Here is a 21825-nt window from a genome sequence, read left to right as displayed (position 1 = left end):
CTTCTAATGATCCCAGTACCCTGTCAGCTCCCAGTGCACCCCCCCATTCTAAAGCCCCAAGTCTCTTTAACTCTCACTAGTTGTTCAGACCTCCCAGTATGTCACCTTCCTGCTGTAATTTTCACAGGGGAGAATTTGCACCCCGCTGCCCCTCAATCTGTTAATAGTCTTCTCACTGTCCTCATTCTCCCAGCATCCCATTATGTCTCCCAGTAGCCTATATGCTTCCCATTCTATTAGTGCCCAGTTCAGTCCCGCAGAAGTCTCCCAATAATGCCTCCCAGTTCTCTAATTCTAATCGGCCTTACTCTCCCAGTCTTCTCTTTATATCTATTGTGGTCTCCCAGTAACTCAGCCAGTCTCCCATTACCTTTTCTATTTAATTTTCCTTTTAATTCCAGCATTCTTTCCCAGTAATATTATCATTTATTGGTATTAATCCTTAGTTTTCCCTTTCTTCCAGTACCCCTGTCCTAATCCTTCTTTATTCTCCCAGTCTTCAACTCCAGTCTCATTATTTATTATGAACTCCCAGCATCTCCTTCCCTTAACATCCAGTATATCAGTACCACTTCCAGTGCCATCCTTCATTTTCTCATTTTCCCATTATCCAGTCATGTCTTTCAGTATTCCATTCCCACCTATTGGTGCCCCTTAGTCTATTCCACCCATTTTCTCCCAGTATTCCTCTTTAGTCACTGAAGCTGCCCATGATGGTTGTTGTTTCCAGCTTTCTCTCCTGTCTACTCGTACCCCCCTCAGGCCTTTAGCGGCCCCTGTCACTCTCCCAGAATCTTGTCATGTCTCCCAGTATTTATTCCATGCATATCAGTGGCCCCCCATTCAATCCCACCTGTTTTCTCCCAGTATTCCTCTCCATTCTCTGGGTCTGCCCATGGTGGTGGAGGTCTCCTTAATTTCTTTTCTAATCCCAGTTTTTTCCCCAGTGCATTGTAGCTGGCCACCCCACTTTCCCCATTCTCCCAGTGTCGTGCAGCCTTCTTTCCCAGTATGCCAGCAGTCCTCCTCATTTTCCCATTGTCCGCTCTAATTCTCCCTGCATTCCCCCTCAGGCTATGGTGTCCGTTTTTTGGTACCACCAGCTCCCAACATTATCCACTAGTGTCCTTCCTCAGCCCACCCTGCCAGTCTAATCCCGCTCAGCTTGTCTTCCTCCTCTTGGTCAGCCCTTCAGCATCTTTATATTTCTGGCACTGTGACCCTCCCGCCCCATCCAGCTGTCTCCGTCTCCGCATGTAATTTTGGATTTAATGACAGAGCTGCAGAGCTTCGGTGACGGATGGAGCGAAATCCTCCCTCCTCTGTTCTTCGGAGTTAATTACTCACTCCGGCAGAATGAGTGAGCGAAGCATCCTGACTTGAAGCGGGTGCCGGGCTGGTATGATTAACTAAAAGCCACCCGAGTTGTGGGCACCTTGCGCACCTGCCAGCAGGGGGCGTGTGGGCATCTCTGGCCTTCTCCAACCGTGGAGAGCTGTACAGGCACGTTAATGAAGCGGCTGCCGCCTCGCCTGCCGTTTAATGAGATTTAAAATGACTAATGAGCTCATAAGAGCTGCTTGTGGTGCCGCAGGCCATTATTGGGGAGGGGGCGGTGGCGGGGGGGTGGATGATTCTTGAGGGGGCTCATCTCACTTTAGCATCACAGCAAATGGACAGACAGACTCCGCTGCACACACCGAACCCCCCCCACCTCAGCCCGCCACCGCCGCCCTTGACAAGACTCTCTGAACCAATCGAGAGAGTGAGCGGCCAAGATCAATGGACCCTGCATTCAGACCGTTGCCAGGCAACCAAAGTGAGCTCCCAACATGATTGGGAATTCCCCCTGCTGGAACTGTGAAACACAGACTGCTTCCCAGTATGTGAGGTCCGGAATTCGGAAAAGGAACTGGAAACAAGCCTGCCAACATGCCGGCAGTGAGCCCCCGCATCTTCAAAACGAGCACGGACCCCTGAGGACAAACCTGGCTTGCACTCATCATCCCTGTAAGCAAGACAGATGGACGTAGAGATGACCAATAACTAGGAGGCCTGGACCCCTCTAGTAACCTTCAGCCACAGATCCCTAAATACAAAAAGAATATGCATAAAACCCCCCAGAACTTACCTACAGACCCCAAATATAGGGTGGACCCCAGGATTATGTAATCTGTATGAGGTGAAAATTAGTGTCTGTGGACCGCCATGTAAATAAAAGACAGGAAAACAGTACCACAACTGATGGGGGGCATGGACCCTCTGGCAAAAAGAAATTATTCGACAACCCCCCCACCCCGACATCACAAAAACTCCTCAACCTCCTGTGCTTAAGATATGAGGGATGCCCATTGGGTGGGCATGGTCAGCCAGATGGGTGATGCAGTGCCACTGGTGACAATGGGCGGCATGACTGCAGAAGGGTCCCTCCTGCCAGGATGCGGCTCTGATTGGACAGGCTGCAGCGGAGGAGCTCAAAGATGAATGGGATGTGGAGCAAATGAACGAAGACTTGGCAGGCTGTAGTGAGGCAGAGAGTGACATAAAAGTGTGAAGTGGGGGGGCATTAGAAAAAGGCTGCCACATGTATGGCGCCACGGCCTCATAGGCAAAGAAAGAAGAATGAAAGCTCATTGTTGCAGAGGAGCGTGAGGATGAATTAATGAAGAGACTGCAGGCAGGCAGGGAGGCGAGATGAAAACCCCACGTGAACGCGCACCCTGCTCACACGGGCATGCTGACTAACCCGTCATACGCCAAACATGGAAAGAGGGCGGGGGATAAAGGGGTCTTAAACTGCCTTTTACAACAGGGTCCACTGGGGCACCAGAGAAAGTGACAAATCCTGGAGTACACTGGTGACACCTAATGGTGCTGCTTGGTCCTGCAATGCAAGTGAAAGCTGGCACTGGCTGGGCAGCTGGAGTCAGTGTGGAGTCCAAATATGCTAATCTATCCGTTATATAGTGCCAGTCAGATCTGTAAATTATATAGACAGCCATTCATACATATCTATCATACGTATAGCGCCTTTCACATATAGCTGCCTATCACACAGTACCTTTCATATCCATCTGTTTGAGAGTGCCATTCACGTCTAGCTAGCAAGCTATTATATAGTGCCTTTCTATCTATCTATCTGAGTATTATATAGTGCCTTTCTATCTATCTATCTGAGTATTATATAGTGCCTTTCAAATCTCTCTCTTTATCAATGGCCATTTGCTTCTTTCTCTTTCTTTCTTTCTTTCTTTCTTTCTTTCTTTCTTTCTTTCTTTCTTTCTATCTTTCTTTCCCTGCCTCTATGTATTTGATAGCCTCTTGCTGGATCACACATCGTGTCACCTGCTCAGTTGGTGTTCTTCCAGTGGTTGTGATGGGCACTTGACATTATGAGCCGTGACATGGTGCTATACCCAGGAGCCTGAGCTACGGGTCACAGTGCCCCCTTGTGGCCTTTATTGTAACTGACTTTGTACCCGCACATGTTCCTTACAAAGTGTTACGTTGCTTGGAGGAGACGCGCTTGTTTAGTTCACGTTCATCTAAGTTATTGACAAAGGTTTCCGACCCTGTCAGGTTTATGGGGACCATTCATGACAGAACAGAGGCCCCTGTCGGTTTGTGCATTATGGCCGTGGATGTGGTTTGCCGTTCAGTCTTTTAACTTTGACATACCTGATGAGCTCCAAGTTATTCCAGTTGTTCACCCACTGATATGCATCTTGAGCTTGTGTATCCTACCAACGGCGCGCACAAGTCGGGCTGCGAGGTCCAGCAGGCCATCTCCGGTGCCCTCCCTCAGTCTCTTGATCCCTGGTCATTGTCCTGTATTTCTTTCATCAGATTTGATTTGATTTGATGGAGCTCCGCTTGTTTATTGGCATTTCGCTGACTCATACTGATGCTGTTCCCGCTGTGCCCTCTGTCACACCTTCCCCCAGATGCCCCTTTTCTGTGCAGCAATTAGAAGGCTCCACCCATGTGCCAGTGCAGCCCCGCCCCTCGATCTGTTAGTCTGGGTTTTAATTTCTTTATAATTAAATCAGCTGTGCCGACTCCTAAGTCTTCCCATCAATCAGCTCCCTTCTGCTGTCACTTCATTGCGCTTTTTAATTCAGGAAATGCACATTTGCAGACCCCGCCCATTATGACCTAAAGCTCCACCCACTGATGTCTCAGTCTGACATTTCACTTCTTTATGTTTATGGCTGCTGCTGCTGCTGACTCTGCTTTTTCCTACATCTTCTCATCTGGCTGCTTCTCTCCTGTTGTCACTGCTCCTCGATTTCTTATTGTGTGAGCAGCACATTTGCAGGCCCTGCCCAGTGTGCCCTGAAGCTCCACCCCTTGCTTTGCTGATTTCGTACTTAGCTTCTGCTGAGCTGTTAACTCCATCTGAGCTGCACCGTCTCCTTATCCCGTCAATCAACTCCCTTCTACTGGCACTGTGCATTGTACTCTATGAGCAGGAAGGCAACAGACTCCGCCCTTTATGAATGAAAGCTCCGCCCCTTGACCTCTTCATCTGCTATTGAACCTCACAACTAAAGCTGACTCTGCCATGTCACACTCTCCCCAACAATCTTCTCCTGCCCATCGTCACTTGCTGTGTCAGAGAAAGAGAAAATCGAAAGATAGAAAAATGAAAGCATCAAAGGCAAAATGAGAAGCAAACTCTTTGGACGTAGCAAAAGTCAGAAATGTAAAGATTCTGCAGAAAGGCACCAAGCATGTTTGTTTTCCGCAGCTTGGATGAAAACATGGTGACCTTTCAACCCCATCATTGCAATTACCTGCAGGTCACGACCCCAGGGGACACACCCCCTAGGGACAGGAGAATACAAGACAGTCCAAAGTACAGAACATCACTTCACTGTGTTTGTAAAAGCCCGAGGTGGAGATTTACAGGCCCTGCCCACCATCCCATGAAGCCACACCCCCATCCTTGGCTGCTCTTTACTGCTCTTCTGATGCTGACTCCATTGTGCCCTCCATCCACCTTTGCTGTCACTCATCTCCATGGTGCTGTCACCTCCTTGGGCTTTTCTGCTGTTGCCTCCGCTCGGCTGACTCTTAACTCATCGTGTCAATCATCTCTCTACTCCTGTCATTTTCTAATTTGAGATGAGGATGCGGTAGGTGGCACAGTGGTTATCACTGCTGATTTACACAGCCAGGATCCTGAATTTGTATCTCTTGCCTGGTATTTGTCCGTGTCGGTTTCCCTTCAGGCCCTGCTGGCTTTCTTCCCGAATCTCCCCAAACATGCAGGTGAGGTGAAGTGGCAGCTCTAAATTGACCCCCAAGTCAGTGGATAGACCATGAACTGGAGTGGCAGCTTGGCCAGGGTAATTTCTTGGTTTGTGCCCAGCACTGCAAGGACATCTGGAGGCCCCACTGGGCTGTTTTCAGCCAGAGTCGCCTCATTTGGCGTATGCAGACCACTCTTACACGTGTTCTCCCAGTCTGTAGTGGCCTGTGCCATCTTCTGTGTGGGAGTGTGCTGGGTCATTGGCATTAATGCAGGTGATGCCAGCAGAGTGAAGTCATTAAAAAGGCCCACTCACTGTCCAGGGAAATGAGGGGCACCAACAGTAACGGACTGAGACCACTGCGTTACATCAACGGGCACCATGCCAGGTTGGTCCTACCTTTAACATCAGGCTCTATAATGAGTCACCCTTTTGACCGAGGTGGTCCTGTTCACAGTGTGCTGAGTGGCACTGAGCTGATCTGGGGGAGTCTCAACAAACAATAACGACGGTGTGTGCCAATGTGCTCTGCTGATGACTGGCATCCTGTACTGGGAGCTTGTAACTGGTAAGTCTGGACAATTGTAATCATGCTACCCTCACTAAAAGTAGCGACACGTTGTGAATATCCTCATGTGGCATACGAGAATGTGCAGCTGTGCCCTGATGATGTGCTTCGTGTAAGGATCATTTGTGCTTTTACTGTTTATGGCCGCCTTTAGCTGCTTTACCACCACGGGCAGCTGCTACTCATAATAGTGCGGACCACGGAGTCGCTCCCCTTTGGTGGTCCACGTGAGTCAAATACAGAAACAGAATCGAAACAGTATCTGAAATTACTATATAGTGCCTTTCACATCAATCTACTAGTGATAATAGTCAATTCACCAGTTGGGTCTTCATTTAATATTCAGTTTCTAAATGTGTTTCAGCCTAACAAGCCTGCCTGCTTACTTAATAAATTATAATGCAACGATCAGCCATTTACATCTACATATTAGAGACTAACAAGTGTCCTCAGTTTTCATTCATTTATTTTCCTGAGCAGGGCAGATGGAGCCCATCATTGCAAGCAGAGGGCACAAGGCAGGAACAACACCTGGACTGGGTGCCAGTCCAATAATAATAAGAAGAACAACAAATTGATTCATTCATCAACTGACACTCCATTTCCATACACGTTTGGTATATTTGAGTCTAATAACAGTCTGTGATTTATTATTACTATTAATGACAATAACAACAACAAGAGATAAAGTAAGTGGATTTACATATTAACACTCAGTTTTAAATGCTTTCGGTATATTTTAGTCTAAAAAAAAAATGTCTATCTATATTCATGAAAAAAAGAATCCACAATACATTATTATTAAATAATAATAATAAATTGATTGTTTGATTTATCCTTTGACATTCCATTTTTTAAACGCGTTTGTCTATCTATATTCATGATCTATAAAAAAGAATCCACAATACATTATTATTAAATAATAATAATAATAATAATAATAATAATAATAATAAATTGATTGATTTATCCATTGGTATTCCATTTTTCCAACGCGTTTGCTATATTTTAGTCTGTCTTTCTAATTTAAAGTGTCCCCAGCTCGAATTCCAATCCTAAGAGGACGGCCCGTTAGCTAACGGTAATACAATGGCCGACCGACACGGCACTTGACACGGCGATGATAATAATGAAGCGATCGGCCCTTTCGCCTTTCCATTTCCTAAAGGTGTTCAGTATTCCCGAGCCGGCTCGATTTCTGTGTAATAAGGATGTGACGGCGGACTCGTCCCCTCGCACTCCATCTTTCACTCCCACTTAACACACACACCGCACAGTCTAAATATCAGATCACACACAACGGACGTGTTTTGGTTTTCAAGTCGTCTGGAAGGCCTGGTGTAAATGTCTCGACAACCTGCTTAATTAGAAAAATAACGATTTGCATATGTATCGCTTGTTCTAGTGGCCACACGCCGGACTCATTCGGGGAATGTCAGGGCTGCCCGGATGTCGTCGTTTACAAACAATCGGTTTTCTCATTAAAGAATAAACAAACAAGCAAATCAACGCAAACGCTGAGACGCGCGCGCATTCCCGCTAAATGTGCGAGCTGCCCTCGGGCGCGCGCACCACTACACCGGCGGGCCTCAGGAGCCGCGTGGGTGGCACGCTGGCAGTGCTTGGGATTTCTGCAGCAGGTCCACGCGTGCGGATACGAAGGGACGTAATGAGAAGTCACAGCGGAAGAGCGAGCAGCTCAGGGATTAAACTCAACACCTGCCGCCATCAGAGGAAAGGAAAGAACCCAAGCACTGACCCCCGCCATCACCCCATTGGGGGCGCACCCGGTAATTTCCCGTTTGCCCCCTGTGCCAAATTGGGTTATTTGCTCTGCACATCCCATACCCTTCTTGATGAGTGGAAAAGCCGTCTTGTAACCGTCGTCCTCAGACGTGTCCTGGTATCACACCTACCATGTGCCATGTAGTCTCATGAGGACCAGCTACCTTAGCTGCCCGTCCACTTCACGACCATATTGTTGAGGCCCTGAGGTCACTATGGCCTGGCACCATCTAGTTAAGGACTTTGAAAATGTCACTCAGGAATCAATGGGTGAAGAGGACTGGTGAGCTTGGTGAAGTGAGCTCTACTGTTCAATGGCCGCACCGATTCACTGCTGAGAATCTGCTCACCTGGACTATCTGCTTATGTCTGTGCAGCCTATGGTGTGCCAGCGGGGTCTTCTGCTTCACACCTTACACAAAAATCAACCTCCACCTGGAGGAGAATGTGTTATAACTCATGACTTGGCATCAGTGTGCCATGCAGTCTACAGGTACAATACAAATATCCGGGTGTTTAATTACCTAGGGTGCCAGTGGGCAGTGCCAGTTGTGCCACTAGAACTGCACAAGGACCTCTGGCCAGAACAATCAAAGGGCACAACCTGCCAGGAGAGGCCAATGGGGCTGCCCAGTGCTGAACTCCAGGACTCTGCTGGCAGACATGGGTGCAGGTGGGAGGGGAGGACAATGAAGAGCCACCTCTGGACATCAGAAACAGTGACGCTGCCCGTAGTGCCCACAAACCTGAGCTTCACGATTTGGATTTTGAGATCTTTTGTGATTCAGCTAAACATTTCCTGTCCACCATGCTGCGTTTTCTTATAAATTAATTGGCAACCTCAGGGTGTCGCGGCTCAGGGCGAGTATCCATTTCAGCCAATCCACCAGGTTTTAGCCGCTGATCTCGTCGCCGAGTCGGAGTAGTAGCCGGATAGATGGAGGATCAGCAGGATTCCTCGTCTCCGTAGCTTTGACTGTTGGCGCTTACGTAAAAATGATATAATCAAATTAGGACGCTGGATTCATCTTTACGTAACCTTTCATCTCTGGGATCAAACATAGCTTTTTAAAAGCTCATGGTAATCCCTCCACGCTGACCACCCTCACACATAATGAAAAAATATTTTTAACTTCCCACATCCCAGCCGCGGCGGTCCTTGAGGAGGGAAGACGTCCAAATGGCAGCTGCCTTCCTCTTAATCCGTCTCAGTTGCTTTCTGGTGTTGCGCACTTCGCTGCTCGTCACTTCCTGGCTCGCGTGTGTCTTTCGCTATGCAGGCCTCAGAATATCAAGTAGTGGACCACCCAGAACCCCCCCAATACCCTCGATCATTGCCCCCTCTACATGCCAATTTCTACAAGCTTGTAGATGGGCTTGTGCCCCCCCATCACTGGGTGACCTTGGTCAATGTGGTCACCGATTAAGAACCCGCCTTGTGTTAACGCTCCAGGCTGGTGGCGCTGGTGCAATGGTGTGGGGAGTGTTTTCTTGGCACCCTTTGGACCCGTTAATACCAATCAATCGTTGCTCTAATGCCACAGCCAATTTGCGTATTGGTGCTGATGGCGTCCATCTCTCCACGGTCACAGTTTTAACATCTTCTAGTTGTGACTTGCAGCAGGTCCTAAAGCAAAGTGGCCTTCCCAGTCACAGGATCAGAATCCAGCGGCACCCCCCTCTGGGATGTGGCAGAGCAGGAAGAGTCAGCTGACACGTGTGTACCCTTTAGTATGGACCACAGTCTCGGGGGACGTCCCCACCAACATCTTGCCAGGAAGAACTGAAAGCAAAAGGAGGTCCTGCCTAGCATTAGAACAGCGGAGCTCTGTGAGCGTACAGCGCACTTCACATCTGTCGAGCCATTAATATCTCTTTACCCAATATATAGCGCCTTTCATATCCATCCACCTAATACAGAAAGCATTTCACATCTCCCAGTCTGTCTTCATTAAACATTTATGGCAAGAATTCTGAGGTCCAGCAATTCTACTCCATAACATTATTCTTATTATTATCATTATTACCTTTACTGTCACTTCATGCAAACCAATCAGATTTAGTGCGTCTCCACTTGGCAGTGCTGACAGGGACACCGACGATAAAAGCACACACACACACACACACACACAAGACGATGGACCAGCACACAACAGGAAGGAATTCACTCGGAAAACAAACCTGTCCGTCTATCATAGGGAGCCTTTCAAATCAATGGGCATTCATTATATAGCGCCTTTCACATCCACCTAATGTATAGTGCCTTTCATATACACCTTTGTTTTATGGCAAAGCTGACATCTATTTATGATATAGTGCCTTTCATACATTTCACTCTGTCTCTTCCTGTATAATAAACATGTTCTGAGGATATTTCAAGTAAGGATTACAGGAATGTTGAGGTCAGGCTGCTCCGCTCCCTAAAGTGTCGGTGGAGAGGAGCGAGAAGCACAATTTCACTGTACTCACTGTTATATAGTGCCTTTCAAATACACCTTTGTTTTATGGTAACACACACATGTGTTTATTATATAGCGCCTTTCACATCTATCTGGCTATCTGCTATATAGTGCCTTTCCCATCAACCTAATATATAGTGCCTTTTATAAACACCTTTGTTTTATGGCAACACTCACATCTATTTATTGTATAGCGCCTTTCACCTCTATGGGCAGCACACAGACCAGGGTTCATGTCCTGCGTCTTCCTCTCTTCCCACAGTCCAGAGACACACGTGTCTGGTGAACTGGTGACATTAAACTGGCGTGTGTGTATCACACTGTGGGGGGCTGCTGCTGGATTATTCTCTGGCTGCCCCGGATAAGAGGGTGAGGAAGATGGATTCACAGCTCTTTATTGTGTATATATACACTCTTATTATTTATACTCGTTATTATATAGTGCCTTTAACATCTCTGTGTTTTATGGTGACTTTCACAGGTACCAATTATATAACGCCTTTTATGCCTGTTTTATTACTCCATATACAGTACATATACACGCATGACGGCTGACCCTGTGCTCTCTTTACCGTACGGTACCCTTCAAATCTATAAATCACGTTTATTAAACATTTCACCTCGATGACAGACACGTTATGCGATTGTTCAGGTGTGGAAGCTAAGAGGACAGACGTCTCGAAGTCCGGTATTTGTCCCCACTGATCACGGCACTGACGTGTGCCCACGTTGCTGAGCACATGCCAAGTCAGAACATCACAAGTCAATAAGGTCCTTATTAGGCCGTTCACCTGCCTGGCCACTACTGTATACGGCTGAACTCCTATCTGTGGAAATGATATATAGTGCCTTGCATATCTCTCTCTCTCTCTACACTGATACAGTGCACTGCTGCGCCCACCACATGTCGTACCACCTCAAGATCCCAAATTAGTGCACATTAATGGGTGACACCTCAGCAGTACATCAAACACCATTGAAGATGTAGACCTCCATTTGCAGAGCGCCATCTGTTGGAATGTATTTTGTTATTCATGTAGCAGCAGCATGTGTTGCACTTGTCATTCACAAACACTTGCAGTAATAAAATGCACTACAACAAATGTCTGTGATGCACCACGTGTTGAAATGGCAAGCAAACACAGTGCATTTTATTAGTACAGATGTTTCTCCTGAAACGGCAAAGACAAAGCAAGCAGACGGACACACAGACACCCACTTGTTCTTTTATTAAGGTGGATGTGCGTTCTGCTCATCTTTTTTTTTTAAAGTGCACTGAAGTTTCGGGGTCTGGCAGCCCTCCTTATTGACCACAGCACTGGAGGGTTGATCAGCATGTGCAAGTCAAAATTTCACTGAATGCTCCAAACAGGACGTGCGACCCTACAAACCAATAAATCGGGCAGATTCTCTTCCTGACCCAAGACCCCCCCTCATTCCATAGTCTTCAGTACCCATCCTTCTCTCTCTGCCCCCCAACTATGTTTTATAGAGAACCCCTGATCAGTGTCAAATCTCAGATACACCCCCATAACTGCTCTTCTCCCCATTCTGTGGTCTTTTGTTGATCTGAGCCCCCCATTCCATCGTCTACATCTGACCACTACTATTGTAGTCACCCTAATACTTCTCTCTCTGTCCCCCACCTTTGTACTGAACAGGACCCCCAATTGTGCTCCAATCTCAGTAAACCCCCATAATTGCTCTGCTCCCCATTCTACGGTCACAGCCCCCTGTCCCACAGTCTACAGTAGCTCTCTTGTACTGAATCCCTTCTTCTGTACTGCACAGGACACCAATTGACATGTCCCTGCCCCTCGCTGTCTGCCTTTCCTCTGTTCCACAGTCTAAATTAGCCCCCCGTTTATTGCTCCCTGCCCCCCCAAAGATAAGTCTCTTGCAGCCCCCTCTTCTGTTCTCCATTTTCAGAGGCCTTGGCTGTCACATCAGTGCCTCCTCCCGTCCGTCAGATTACCCCCCAGTGTGCCCATCTGTCCACTCGGTGGCCAGCCTGAAGCCAGGTCTGCTGCGGTTGTGTAATATTTAATCGCACGCCGATGAATGGGGTGATGGAGACAACAAGAGATCACATAACACACAAGCGGGATTATATAAAAATCCACTTAGGCGCCCGTCCCCTCGCATCACACGTGCCCCATTCGTCCTGCAGAGCGCACCTGCATGGCATTGCCCTCGCCACCCACACGAGCTGCACTGCTTCTGGGATCTCTCTGAGCTGAGGTGGAGCTGCACCAGGCGGTCGAGTGCTGCCGCCACCGCTGGACCAGATGCTCTGCTCGTAATTCTCTTATCGTCTAAAAGGGAAGGACGGAGAAACTCGGAAGAAGAAGAAGAAGAAACAGAGGTGGAGGAGGAGAAGAAGAACAGGGAATCTGGGCGTCTGTTGGTGGTGACCACTGCCTGCCCCCACCATAGGGACGACAACTGGGAGACTGCTGTCCGGACACCAAGATCAGGGAGATCATCCTCATCTGGAGTCCCGTGACGAAAGAGTGCTGGAAATCTCAGGCACGAGCAGAAGAGGCTCCTCTCACAGAGGTCTCCACATCCCCGAAAGGCACACTGTCCCCTACGCCATGCAGAACATCTACGGGCCGGCGTGCATCTTCCTGCGGAAGGGAATTGCAGAGAAGCACACGGTGAGACAATCGCTAGAAGCTCCGACGCTTTCTAAAAATCGCTGAGTTTAGGACGGGCCTCAGATTACGGGGGTGAGGGGGCCACTAATGTGCACCGAGGTGGAGCTCACCAGTCTTTGTCTCCTCATTTCTCCCTACAGGAAAGGGTGCTGTCGGATGATGAGATCGAAGGTAAGACCACCGGGGTCTACGTGGGCAGCACGAGTGTGCCACATTCTTGGCTCAAGCGTGTGGACCGCTTTACTCATTCCAATCTCCCACCCACCCAAACCCCCATGTTCTTCTCTCCCACCCACACCCTCCAGAACTACGGGAAGCCTTTACTGAGTTCGACAAGGACAAGGATGGGCTGATCACCTGCAAGGACCTGGGCAACCTGATGAGGACCATGGGCTACATGCCAACCGAGATGGAGCTCATTGAGCTGAGCCAGCAGATCAACATGAACTGTGAGTTTGTGGGCAATGTGGTGTAGAAAGTGCTTCTGTCACACGTCTCCCTCACCCACATCATCGGCATCGATCCATCCGGCCAAACTACTCATCTGACATCACCACGGCTCATCTTCTCAAACCCCAGATTCCTCCGCCTTCACCATCCCTCTCTTAGAACGGAAAACCCCCATGCCAACTCAAGTAATCTGTTGGCATAAATGATCCCATCTCCCCCAGCAGCAACAGAGATTCACCTACTTTAGAATTAATGATCTTGACCTGGTCACCCTGCCCATGTCCCCCTTCCTCCCATCTGTCCCATCAGACACTAGTGCCACGTCTTCTGCCCCATAATTCGGGCTCACTTGTATAAACTTGGCTTTTAAACCTCAAACAGTGCGCAGAGGTGCAGTCAAACAAGTCTAAAGACCTGGGTTCAAACTCAAATCTGGCCAATGTGTTCACCTACCTTTAGTCTGACAGGGGACATCAGTGGGTGACTCTGGCTTGACCCTGATCACAGGTGGCACTCTGGCAGACTCCTGAGCCCCCTTCATGCCCACTCTGGTCTCTAGGAAATCCTGTGGGAGAACAAGAAAGTGTGGAAATGAGAAGAGGGGCAGGGAATGTGCCCCCCGAGCCAAAACCAAATTCAGAATCAACCTTCACTTCGGCTCAGTCTGCTGCTCGGAGAAATCAAAAATGACCAGCATGCTCATCAGTTGTTAGGATTGTAACGGACTGGGAATTACGTTTTACTGGGAGGTTTTATTACATTAGATAGATAGATAGATAGATAGATAGATAGATAGATAGATAGATAGATAGATAGATATGAAAGGCACTATATAATTAATAGATAGATAGATAGGAGTATATAAATATATATAAATATGAAGGTATTCGACTTTACATTGGTAAGGCTTCATTATAAGAAGGAAGGAATTGTATTTTAGGATTTAACATAAATAAGATATAGGAGGGTATTGTGTTTTATTGTTCAGGTCTGTTATATTATATATATATATATATATATATATATATATATATATATATATATATATGGGTATGCTAATTAAGGCTTTTATTATTATTGTAAGATTTTATCACATAAATGACACTTTAATAAGGGAATTTAACCTTTTATTGTTTAGTTTTATTACTATTATACAGTTACATAATATGTATATTACGTTACTGCATTTTAAGTTTTATTGTTAGAGTCTTTTATTTTACGATACAGTATTACGGTTTTGTATTTTAGGTTTTCACATTCTTGTAAAGTTACAAATTATTAGATATATTACGGTATTGTGTTTTATTGTTCAGATCTATTATATATATATATATATATATATATATATATATATATATATATATATACTGTATATGTAAGGGTATGGTAATTGAGATATTATATAAAAGACACTGTAATAAAGGATTTTAAAATGTTATTGTTAGGTTTAATTACCATTATACAGTTACATAAAATGAACATTACATTAATGCAATTTATGTTTTATTGTTAAGAGTCTGTTATATTGTGTATATTACGGTTACAGAATATTAGATATTTGAGGGTATTGTGTTTTAAGTTTTACTGTTCGGGTCTATTATATTATATATGTTAGGGTATGTTAATTGAGGTTTTTATTAATGTAAGATTTTGTTAGATAAAAGACACTAATAAGGGATTTTAAAATTTTACTGTTAGGTTTTATTACTATTATACAGTTATATTACAATATTGTATTTTAGGTTTTATTTTTATTGTTGAGCTTTATGGTTAGGGTTTATTAGGCACATTACGGTATTTCAGGCTTTACTTTAAGCTATTATTAATTTATTAGTATTTTAGGTGTTATTATCATTGCGAGGGTTTATTAAATCATGCACTGCATTTGTAGGTTTTATTATATCATTGCACTATTCCGGTAGGGTCACCAATTCGCCATTTTGTTTAACATTCTGCTGACGGTGTGGGTGTGGTCAGTAAGTCACCCCGCCTCCACTATAAAAGATGGCGGCACGTAGCGCTCAGCTTCCAGTCCTTTGGGTACTAACAACTTCTCAAAGCTCCATTTTAAATGACTTTGTCAGAGGGACAGAGAGAAAGGCTCCCTTAATGGCGGCCCATTCTCGGTACCCGTGGGGGTTTTGTTCCTGAAATGCCCAGCGGAAACAGAAACCTCGGATATTGAATCATCGATCCTATGGGATAAACTGGGGTCAGGTTCCATCGGACCCTAATCAATATATCTTTTTGGTAACCATTATCATGAACACACAATTGCTCCTGTGCAAGCCCTGGTGTGCCACGTCAGGACTGGCATGGAGAGAAGGTGTCAGACAGACGTACCAGCCCTCCGTAATGACCCATCTGCAGGTTCACCTACAGAAACCTCGTTACAACGTTTACACCCCCTAACTCGTCCACTCTGATCGTCTTCTTGGGGCTCTGCCAGATGTCACGAGTGACTGATCTGAGGACCTCACTAAGCTGACCAGTCGATAGGAGTGACTGGCGGTGGGTGCACCAAGGGCAGGGACTTAATCAGCTCAAGTGTAAATGATAAGCCTCGGCCCCCCATCAACAAAGCTGTCCAGAGGCTTACCCCCGCCACCCCAGACCTGTTGGCGCTCAGTCTCATGCCAGTTTGAATGTTCTTTCTCTTTGGCTTGGCTGTGAGCGGGTGCAAGTGGACTGTGGGAGTCACCTGATGGGTTCATAAGAGCAGACCGCCAGTACGTTTGGACCGCTTAGCTTTGTCGCTTTACTTTCAGCTTTGCCCACACTGTAGTTTGGTTGAGCAGCTCTCAACTCTGTTGCTTGCGGCTGCTGTTCTTCAGCGTCCTCATCTCCTCCTTTATCTGCTGATCTCCTGTCCAGTTTTGCCTCAACACAAACCTTGAGTGATTTTCATCTCTGAACTTACTCGATTTTACGGGTTGCCCTAAGTGACGTTCCACAAGGCCATGTTGTGCTCGCGTTTCACGGTGGTGGCCGCAGCGGTTCCTGTTCCGATGTCTGTTGACAGTCATGTGACATGCTATGCCCCGCCCATAAAGATGGCGACATGCATGTCTTAGTATCCTTCCTTCAGATCTCATGTTTGAAATACAAACATCACAGCAGTGACAGGTCGAGGTAGAAGGTCCATTGTGGCACGGGTATTCTGGTTTTGAACCTTCTTGGGTCTGATTTAGTGCCACTCTTACGACGGTTGTATCTGACCGCCCTCCATGCCACGGGCACCTTCCTCATCTCCTAATCAGGGCCTCACGATTTCCTAAATGAAACTCCTGCCATCACCTGAGTCTCCAAGTAGCCCAGGAGACCCTCCTAAGCTAACCTTCCTTACTCTGCTTCTCTTGCCAGTGGGTGGCAGGGTGGACTTTGAAGATTTTGTCGAGCTGATGAGCCCCAAGCTGCTGGCTGAGACGGCTGGGATGATTGGCATGAAGGAGCTGCGAAACGCATTCAAAGAGGTGAGTGGCCATCCTCGGGGCTCACCTTCAGCCCGGCCCACCCATGGGCAGCTAGCTTAGGCTACTCTGCTTTGTACCCGCTTAGTTTGATGCCAATGGTGATGGGGAAATCACAATTGAAGAACTTCGCCACGCCATGAGCAAACTGCTTGGGGAGCAGCTCAACGCACGCGAAATCGAGGACGTGGTCAGGGAGGCAGACAACAACGGAGATGGCACGGTTGACTTTGAAGGTGAGAACACAGCAGGAATATGGTGGTGGGCCACCTGCATCTCGTGGGCACTGCACACAATGTTGTAGTCTGTCAAGAAGCATGGAGGGGCTGGTGAGGATTCATTCTGGTGGGCCGCCATGGCCAACTCCCCTATTGACCATCAAGCAGACCACACACATGACTCTCCCTCAGAGGCCACACCACTTCCACCCAACAAAATACAACATGTCCATGCTGGGAACATCCCAGGAATTTCAGGGGATTCACGAGTCGGCTTTCTGTAGGGGGCCCAGTGACTCTCCAGTTAGATAGCGCCACAGAAGAGAGTGCCAGTTAGAAAAGAGGGCGATAAACGCCAATGTATTGTAATATGGACATAGATCCATGGAGGAGGAGGAGGAGGAGGAGCAGCAGCCATACGGTCTCACGTACGGAGTACAGCGATAGTCTTACCTGCACGTCTGCCAACACTCCGCGAGTCAGCACTGCCTGCAGCACCTGGATAGACAGATAGAGACGAAAGGCACTATATAACAGAATGACATGAAAGGTACTACAGAAGAGAGGAGACACCCCCCTAGGATATCCAAAGCACAACATAACAGAGAGAGAGAAAGAGGGAGAGACGGGTGTTAAAAGTCACAAAGCGCAGACAGACAGGACGTGCACTGGGCAGCTGACACTTTAAAACACAGAGACGTGTGTAAGGGACACCACAACAGAGATAAAGGGCATCACATAATAAACTGGCAAAGAACTGCCAGACATCAAAGGCACAATGTAACCGAGATACAAGTATAAAAAGTCACCAAAGAAAAGATACAAGTGACGTCACGTTACAAGAGATAAGGCAGGCAGGTGAAGATTAGATGGGACATGTGAAGGGTACTCTATAACGGGTAAAGAGATTAAATACGCACTTTATACAAGGCACCATATAAGATGGGTAGGCAGATGAAAATGGCACTGTACAAGGGACGTTCAAGGTTCTGCACATTTTAAACTCTATTTATTAAGAAGTTCAAACACAGAGGACATCTCTATTCTCCACTGTCACCTTCGTTTGCTATGCAATTTTTCCCAGCGTCGTGCCAACTTTTTAACGCCGAATTACTCCTCCTTCTTCCCCGTTTCCAATGAAAATATAAAACTTTTTGAACGCCCCTCATATAATAGCGAGGGACAGATGCAACAGGTGGTTGAACCAGAATGCAACTGATGGAAGGCATCCTGTAACACAAATGAAAGGCGCTATATTACTGATTACAGCACAGATGGATACGAAAGGCGCTGCCCACTAGCGACAGTATACTGGTAGGCCTGACTAACACATCTCACACCCTCAGCCCAAAACGTATCGATGTATTCTAATAGATTGATACGACAGATTAGTAAAGCGCTCTACCTACCCTCTCTATACATAAAATAACCCTAAGCCTAAAAGTGCAACGATCTGTGACACGTTAAATCTGGCCTATTTTAAAACCTACATATATATGTTTGGTATCATTCTTTTCAGAATTTATTGAACTTTAATGTGATGTTATTTGTTCAAATTCTTATTGTTTTTAAATTATAAAACCAAAAAATATCAAGAACTCACGTCACGAGATGAAGATCACACGGCACGGCAGCAGCAAAGATGATCGAGCAAAGAGGAGTCAAACAAACATGTTTCCCATCGTATCAGCGTTAAATAGGGGGTCTCGGAGAAGCGACTGCATCTCCTTAGCGTGCGTTCAGCCCCCCTCTTCATAACGCAAGTGGCAGAGACGCAAAGTGGCTGGCACGTAGCACAGACCGAGGGGGTAAGCCCCCTAGTAATAGGTCACCTATACAGAGAGGTGCGTCATTCTTACTGTTCCATCAGCCTAACCTCCCCACCCCTTGGGTGTCATGATAACCAATAATCTGTTCAAACCGAACTTCATGCTACTTCATAGAACACACAAACGTGCCCAACCAAAGCGCGCCCTCCCGCAGGTTCAGCTGAGCGCCTATTGTGGAAAACCCTTTGGCATTTAAAGCAGACCATTGTGAATGCTTGGCCAAGCTCCACGCGGTTTGTATACGGGAGTCTGAGGCAGACCATGAGGTTCATGAAGCAATGCCACCATGACAGCACACCATGAATGGCTTCAGTACACTGGCCACACTCCCATCTAGCAACCTGTCGTATGCTAGACACTTGGGTGGTTTGCCAGAATTAACTCCTCTCTGAAAGACCAGTGCCAGGTGGCTTCACACATTCTAATGCCTATTTTTGTACCCGGGCAGAGTTTGTTCGAATGATGTCCCGTCAGTGACCACTCACACCAATGGAGGAGGAGGAGGACGACGACAAAGGGTTGTCACAGAGAAGGTGGTCTGCTCCTGAGGAAACACCAAAGAGATGCCAGTCCTGAAATCAATCCACAATCCAGCTTTCCCTTGTTTCCATGGCACCCTGCCCCGGCAGCACGGTGACCCGTGTGGCCCATCGGCTCCAGTAATTTGTACGTTAATCATTTTCTGAACTGTTTTGAGAGATGTGGGCTACAACGCCTTGCATCTGTTTTAAAGAGTGAACCTCCAGAATGTAAGGGGTGCTCCCCAGGGTCAATAAAGAAGCCAGGGTTCACCCAGATGTGTTCCCCGACTTTCCGCCTTGCAACCCTTCCTAAATCTTCATCAGGAGGCCGACAAGATGCGTGGCCACCTCCTCTTCATCACACAGACTATTAAAATATTTTCCCCTTTGATTAGTAAATGAATGGAAAACCAAAGCTTGATATGATGTTATTTGAATCAGTGGATTGGGGGTGGGGTATGTGGGTGGGACGCATAGTAAAGCTGGGTTTGCAGGCCCCCTGGTGGCCTAATCCAAATCTTGGCACTGATAACGTCCAGCTCTCACCGCCAATCGGCATTTTGTCTTTCAAGCCACACTTCAGCAAATTGGTTTGAAACATCTGCTTAGAAGCGGGCGAGTTCAAGTGGATTAAAAACATAATCCGGAATTCTGCGAAAAGTACGGCTCCGGCATTAATCCGATAAGAAGAGAGGGAAAGAACAGAGAGAGAACATGAACACCCAGTGCTGCAGGTCTCTGAGCCGATCAAAGCGCTCTCTTCACACACAGCAGGGAGGGCTGCTGACGAGACCACAGGCTGCTCGGCTCCCGTGGGGGCAGACCTACAATGCTGCAGCTGGCACACGTAACTGACTGGACAGGGCTTAGCGCCACACACAGCAGGCTGGACCTCAACAGAAGAGGTGGCAGGCCAGCTTTATCTTAAACCGCAATTAAGAAGAACAAGAGAGATCACAGCAAAACAAAATAAAGGATTTTATTCATTAAAAAGTACACAAAGCAGGTTCACTTCTAACTGCACGGCACCCTTAACAATGGTTTGTGCCCACCGCCTCGTCAACTGTGTGCAGACAGTCCAGCAGGCTGATGCCCTTTTTATTGTTGCACTGCTCAGCTCGGATGGCGGACAGTAGTACAACACAAAAAGGGGGTCAGCCCCCAGTTCAAATGGGCATAGCGGGAGGTGCAAGGATCCTGCCAGTCACTTGTGAACCAAGGAGGTTAGAGAAAAGGCCCAGCAAACAGGGGCTCGGGACCCCCACGGTTAATTCCACATAATGTTGCAGCCCATTTTTTTTTGTATACATGGCAATGGGGCTTGACCGTCACCATTTGTGCACAAGGGAAGAACATCCTGAAAACTCGGCTGTTCAGATGATGCATCTGGAAAACAAAAATCATAATCAATAACTTGGCAAGCAGTGCCACCTTGTGGCTGCTATTCACATATCCAGTACATGGACTGCACACAAGGACTTGGCGAGGCTTAGAGGGGGTGGTCTCTGTATGGCTGAAAATTGATTACCATTCAGTGGATGGGCTCTGTGCTGGGAATAAAGAGTCGAAAGGCTGCACGAACGAGCTGCCATTCTAGTGACGCAGGGGTCTGACTCAACTTTGGAATGACGCGGTGGGAACAAAATAGATTAATCTGTGTAGGTAGTCTGGGTTAACCTGGTGAAAATAAATCTGCAGCACAGGGACTGGGCTTCATACCAAGATAGGAGGTCTGGATAAGCGGGGCATCCACAAAGAAACTGGAATCAAGGTCACGGACATCTCTGACAAAGAAGGTGAAACTGGGGAGGTCATTATGAACCAAGAACTTCACGCAGAGGAGGATCCAGCCGTGCAGACTAGTTGGGCTGTTGGGACCACTCCTTCATCCACGGCAACTTCCAAAGGGTCTCTGTGCACTTTCAAGTTATGTGGCTTGAACTTGGGAACAACCTTGTGGATTTCAAGTTTTAAACTACGCTACCTGCCTGCCTAGGGTTATAAGACATCCATGGGAGACAGGCCACCTTGGTAGGAAGCCTGTGAAAGCTGCCATTAGAGGAAACAGTGCTGTGTTGGCACAAACTATCAACTTGAACGTACTTCCCTATACGCCTTTATAGTGTGGAGCACAAAGGAGAGAGACGGCACTTCCCATTTAGTGTGATATCCCGTGTATTTTGTTCACTGACACACACCAGAGAAAGTTTATGGCAGGGGACACTAAGCTAAGGTAGATAATATTCACCATGAGCAGCAGCTTCAACAGAGCGGACGTCCAACCTTTAGTAGAACTCCTTAAGTCTATTTAAGGATGTCATGTTAATCAGCAAATTAAAAGTGGACAAATTGAAAGCTCTGATGGGTTTTAATGTTTGGCTGACTTCATTTCCAGGTGACGTGACTACACCCAAGTTAAAAGTGGATACACATCTTCCATTTGTCCAGCTGGTGACTTTACTCATGCTTACACAGTGCCTGTAGTGGGATCTGAACCCACCACCTCAGGGTCTGAAGTCCACTACGCCACACGGCCTATAACATACACTCAAGTAAAGTACAATCTGACTCACCTTTATTCTTCCTTGCTACAAGAGTCTTTTGAGGGAA

General features: G+C 47.0%; 2 protein-coding genes across 4 annotated transcripts; one reads left to right on the top strand and one right to left on the bottom strand.

The window, feature by feature from the left end:
* Positions 1-12062: 12062 nt before the first annotated feature.
* On the bottom strand, positions 12063-21825 carry LOC120536476. 3 transcript variants are annotated; one of them, XM_039764851.1, is made up of 4 exons: positions 21789-21825; positions 17319-17363; positions 13631-13742; positions 12063-12697 (listed from the first exon to the last, which is right to left on the bottom strand). In XM_039764851.1, exons 3-4 carry the CDS (start codon positions 13716-13718, stop codon positions 12111-12113), a joined length of 675 nt encoding a protein of 224 aa, XP_039620785.1. In that variant the 5' UTR covers positions 13719-13742; positions 17319-17363; positions 21789-21825; the 3' UTR covers positions 12063-12110. The 3 variants fall into 3 exon arrangements, with proteins under 3 accessions (XP_039620785.1, XP_039620784.1, XP_039620783.1); XM_039764850.1 differs by lacking the exon at positions 21789-21825 and adding an exon at positions 17923-18368; XM_039764849.1 differs by lacking the exon at positions 21789-21825 and having other exon boundaries at positions 17319-18368.
* Positions 12653-19171, top strand: LOC120536477 (calcium-binding protein 5-like). The gene is made up of 6 exons (XM_039764853.1): positions 12653-12727; positions 12868-12898; positions 13033-13176; positions 16541-16650; positions 16736-16883; positions 19143-19171. The coding sequence occupies exons 1-6, from the start codon at positions 12665-12667 to the stop codon at positions 19169-19171; spliced, it is 525 nt and encodes a 174-aa protein (XP_039620787.1). The 5' UTR covers positions 12653-12664.

Source organism: Polypterus senegalus, chromosome 10, assembly GCF_016835505.1.
Source record: "Polypterus senegalus isolate Bchr_013 chromosome 10, ASM1683550v1, whole genome shotgun sequence".
Lineage (NCBI taxonomy): Eukaryota > Metazoa > Chordata > Cladistia > Polypteriformes > Polypteridae > Polypterus > Polypterus senegalus.
The sequence above is the reverse complement of the archived record's forward strand: the minus strand, read 5'-3'. Positions and strand labels throughout refer to the sequence as shown.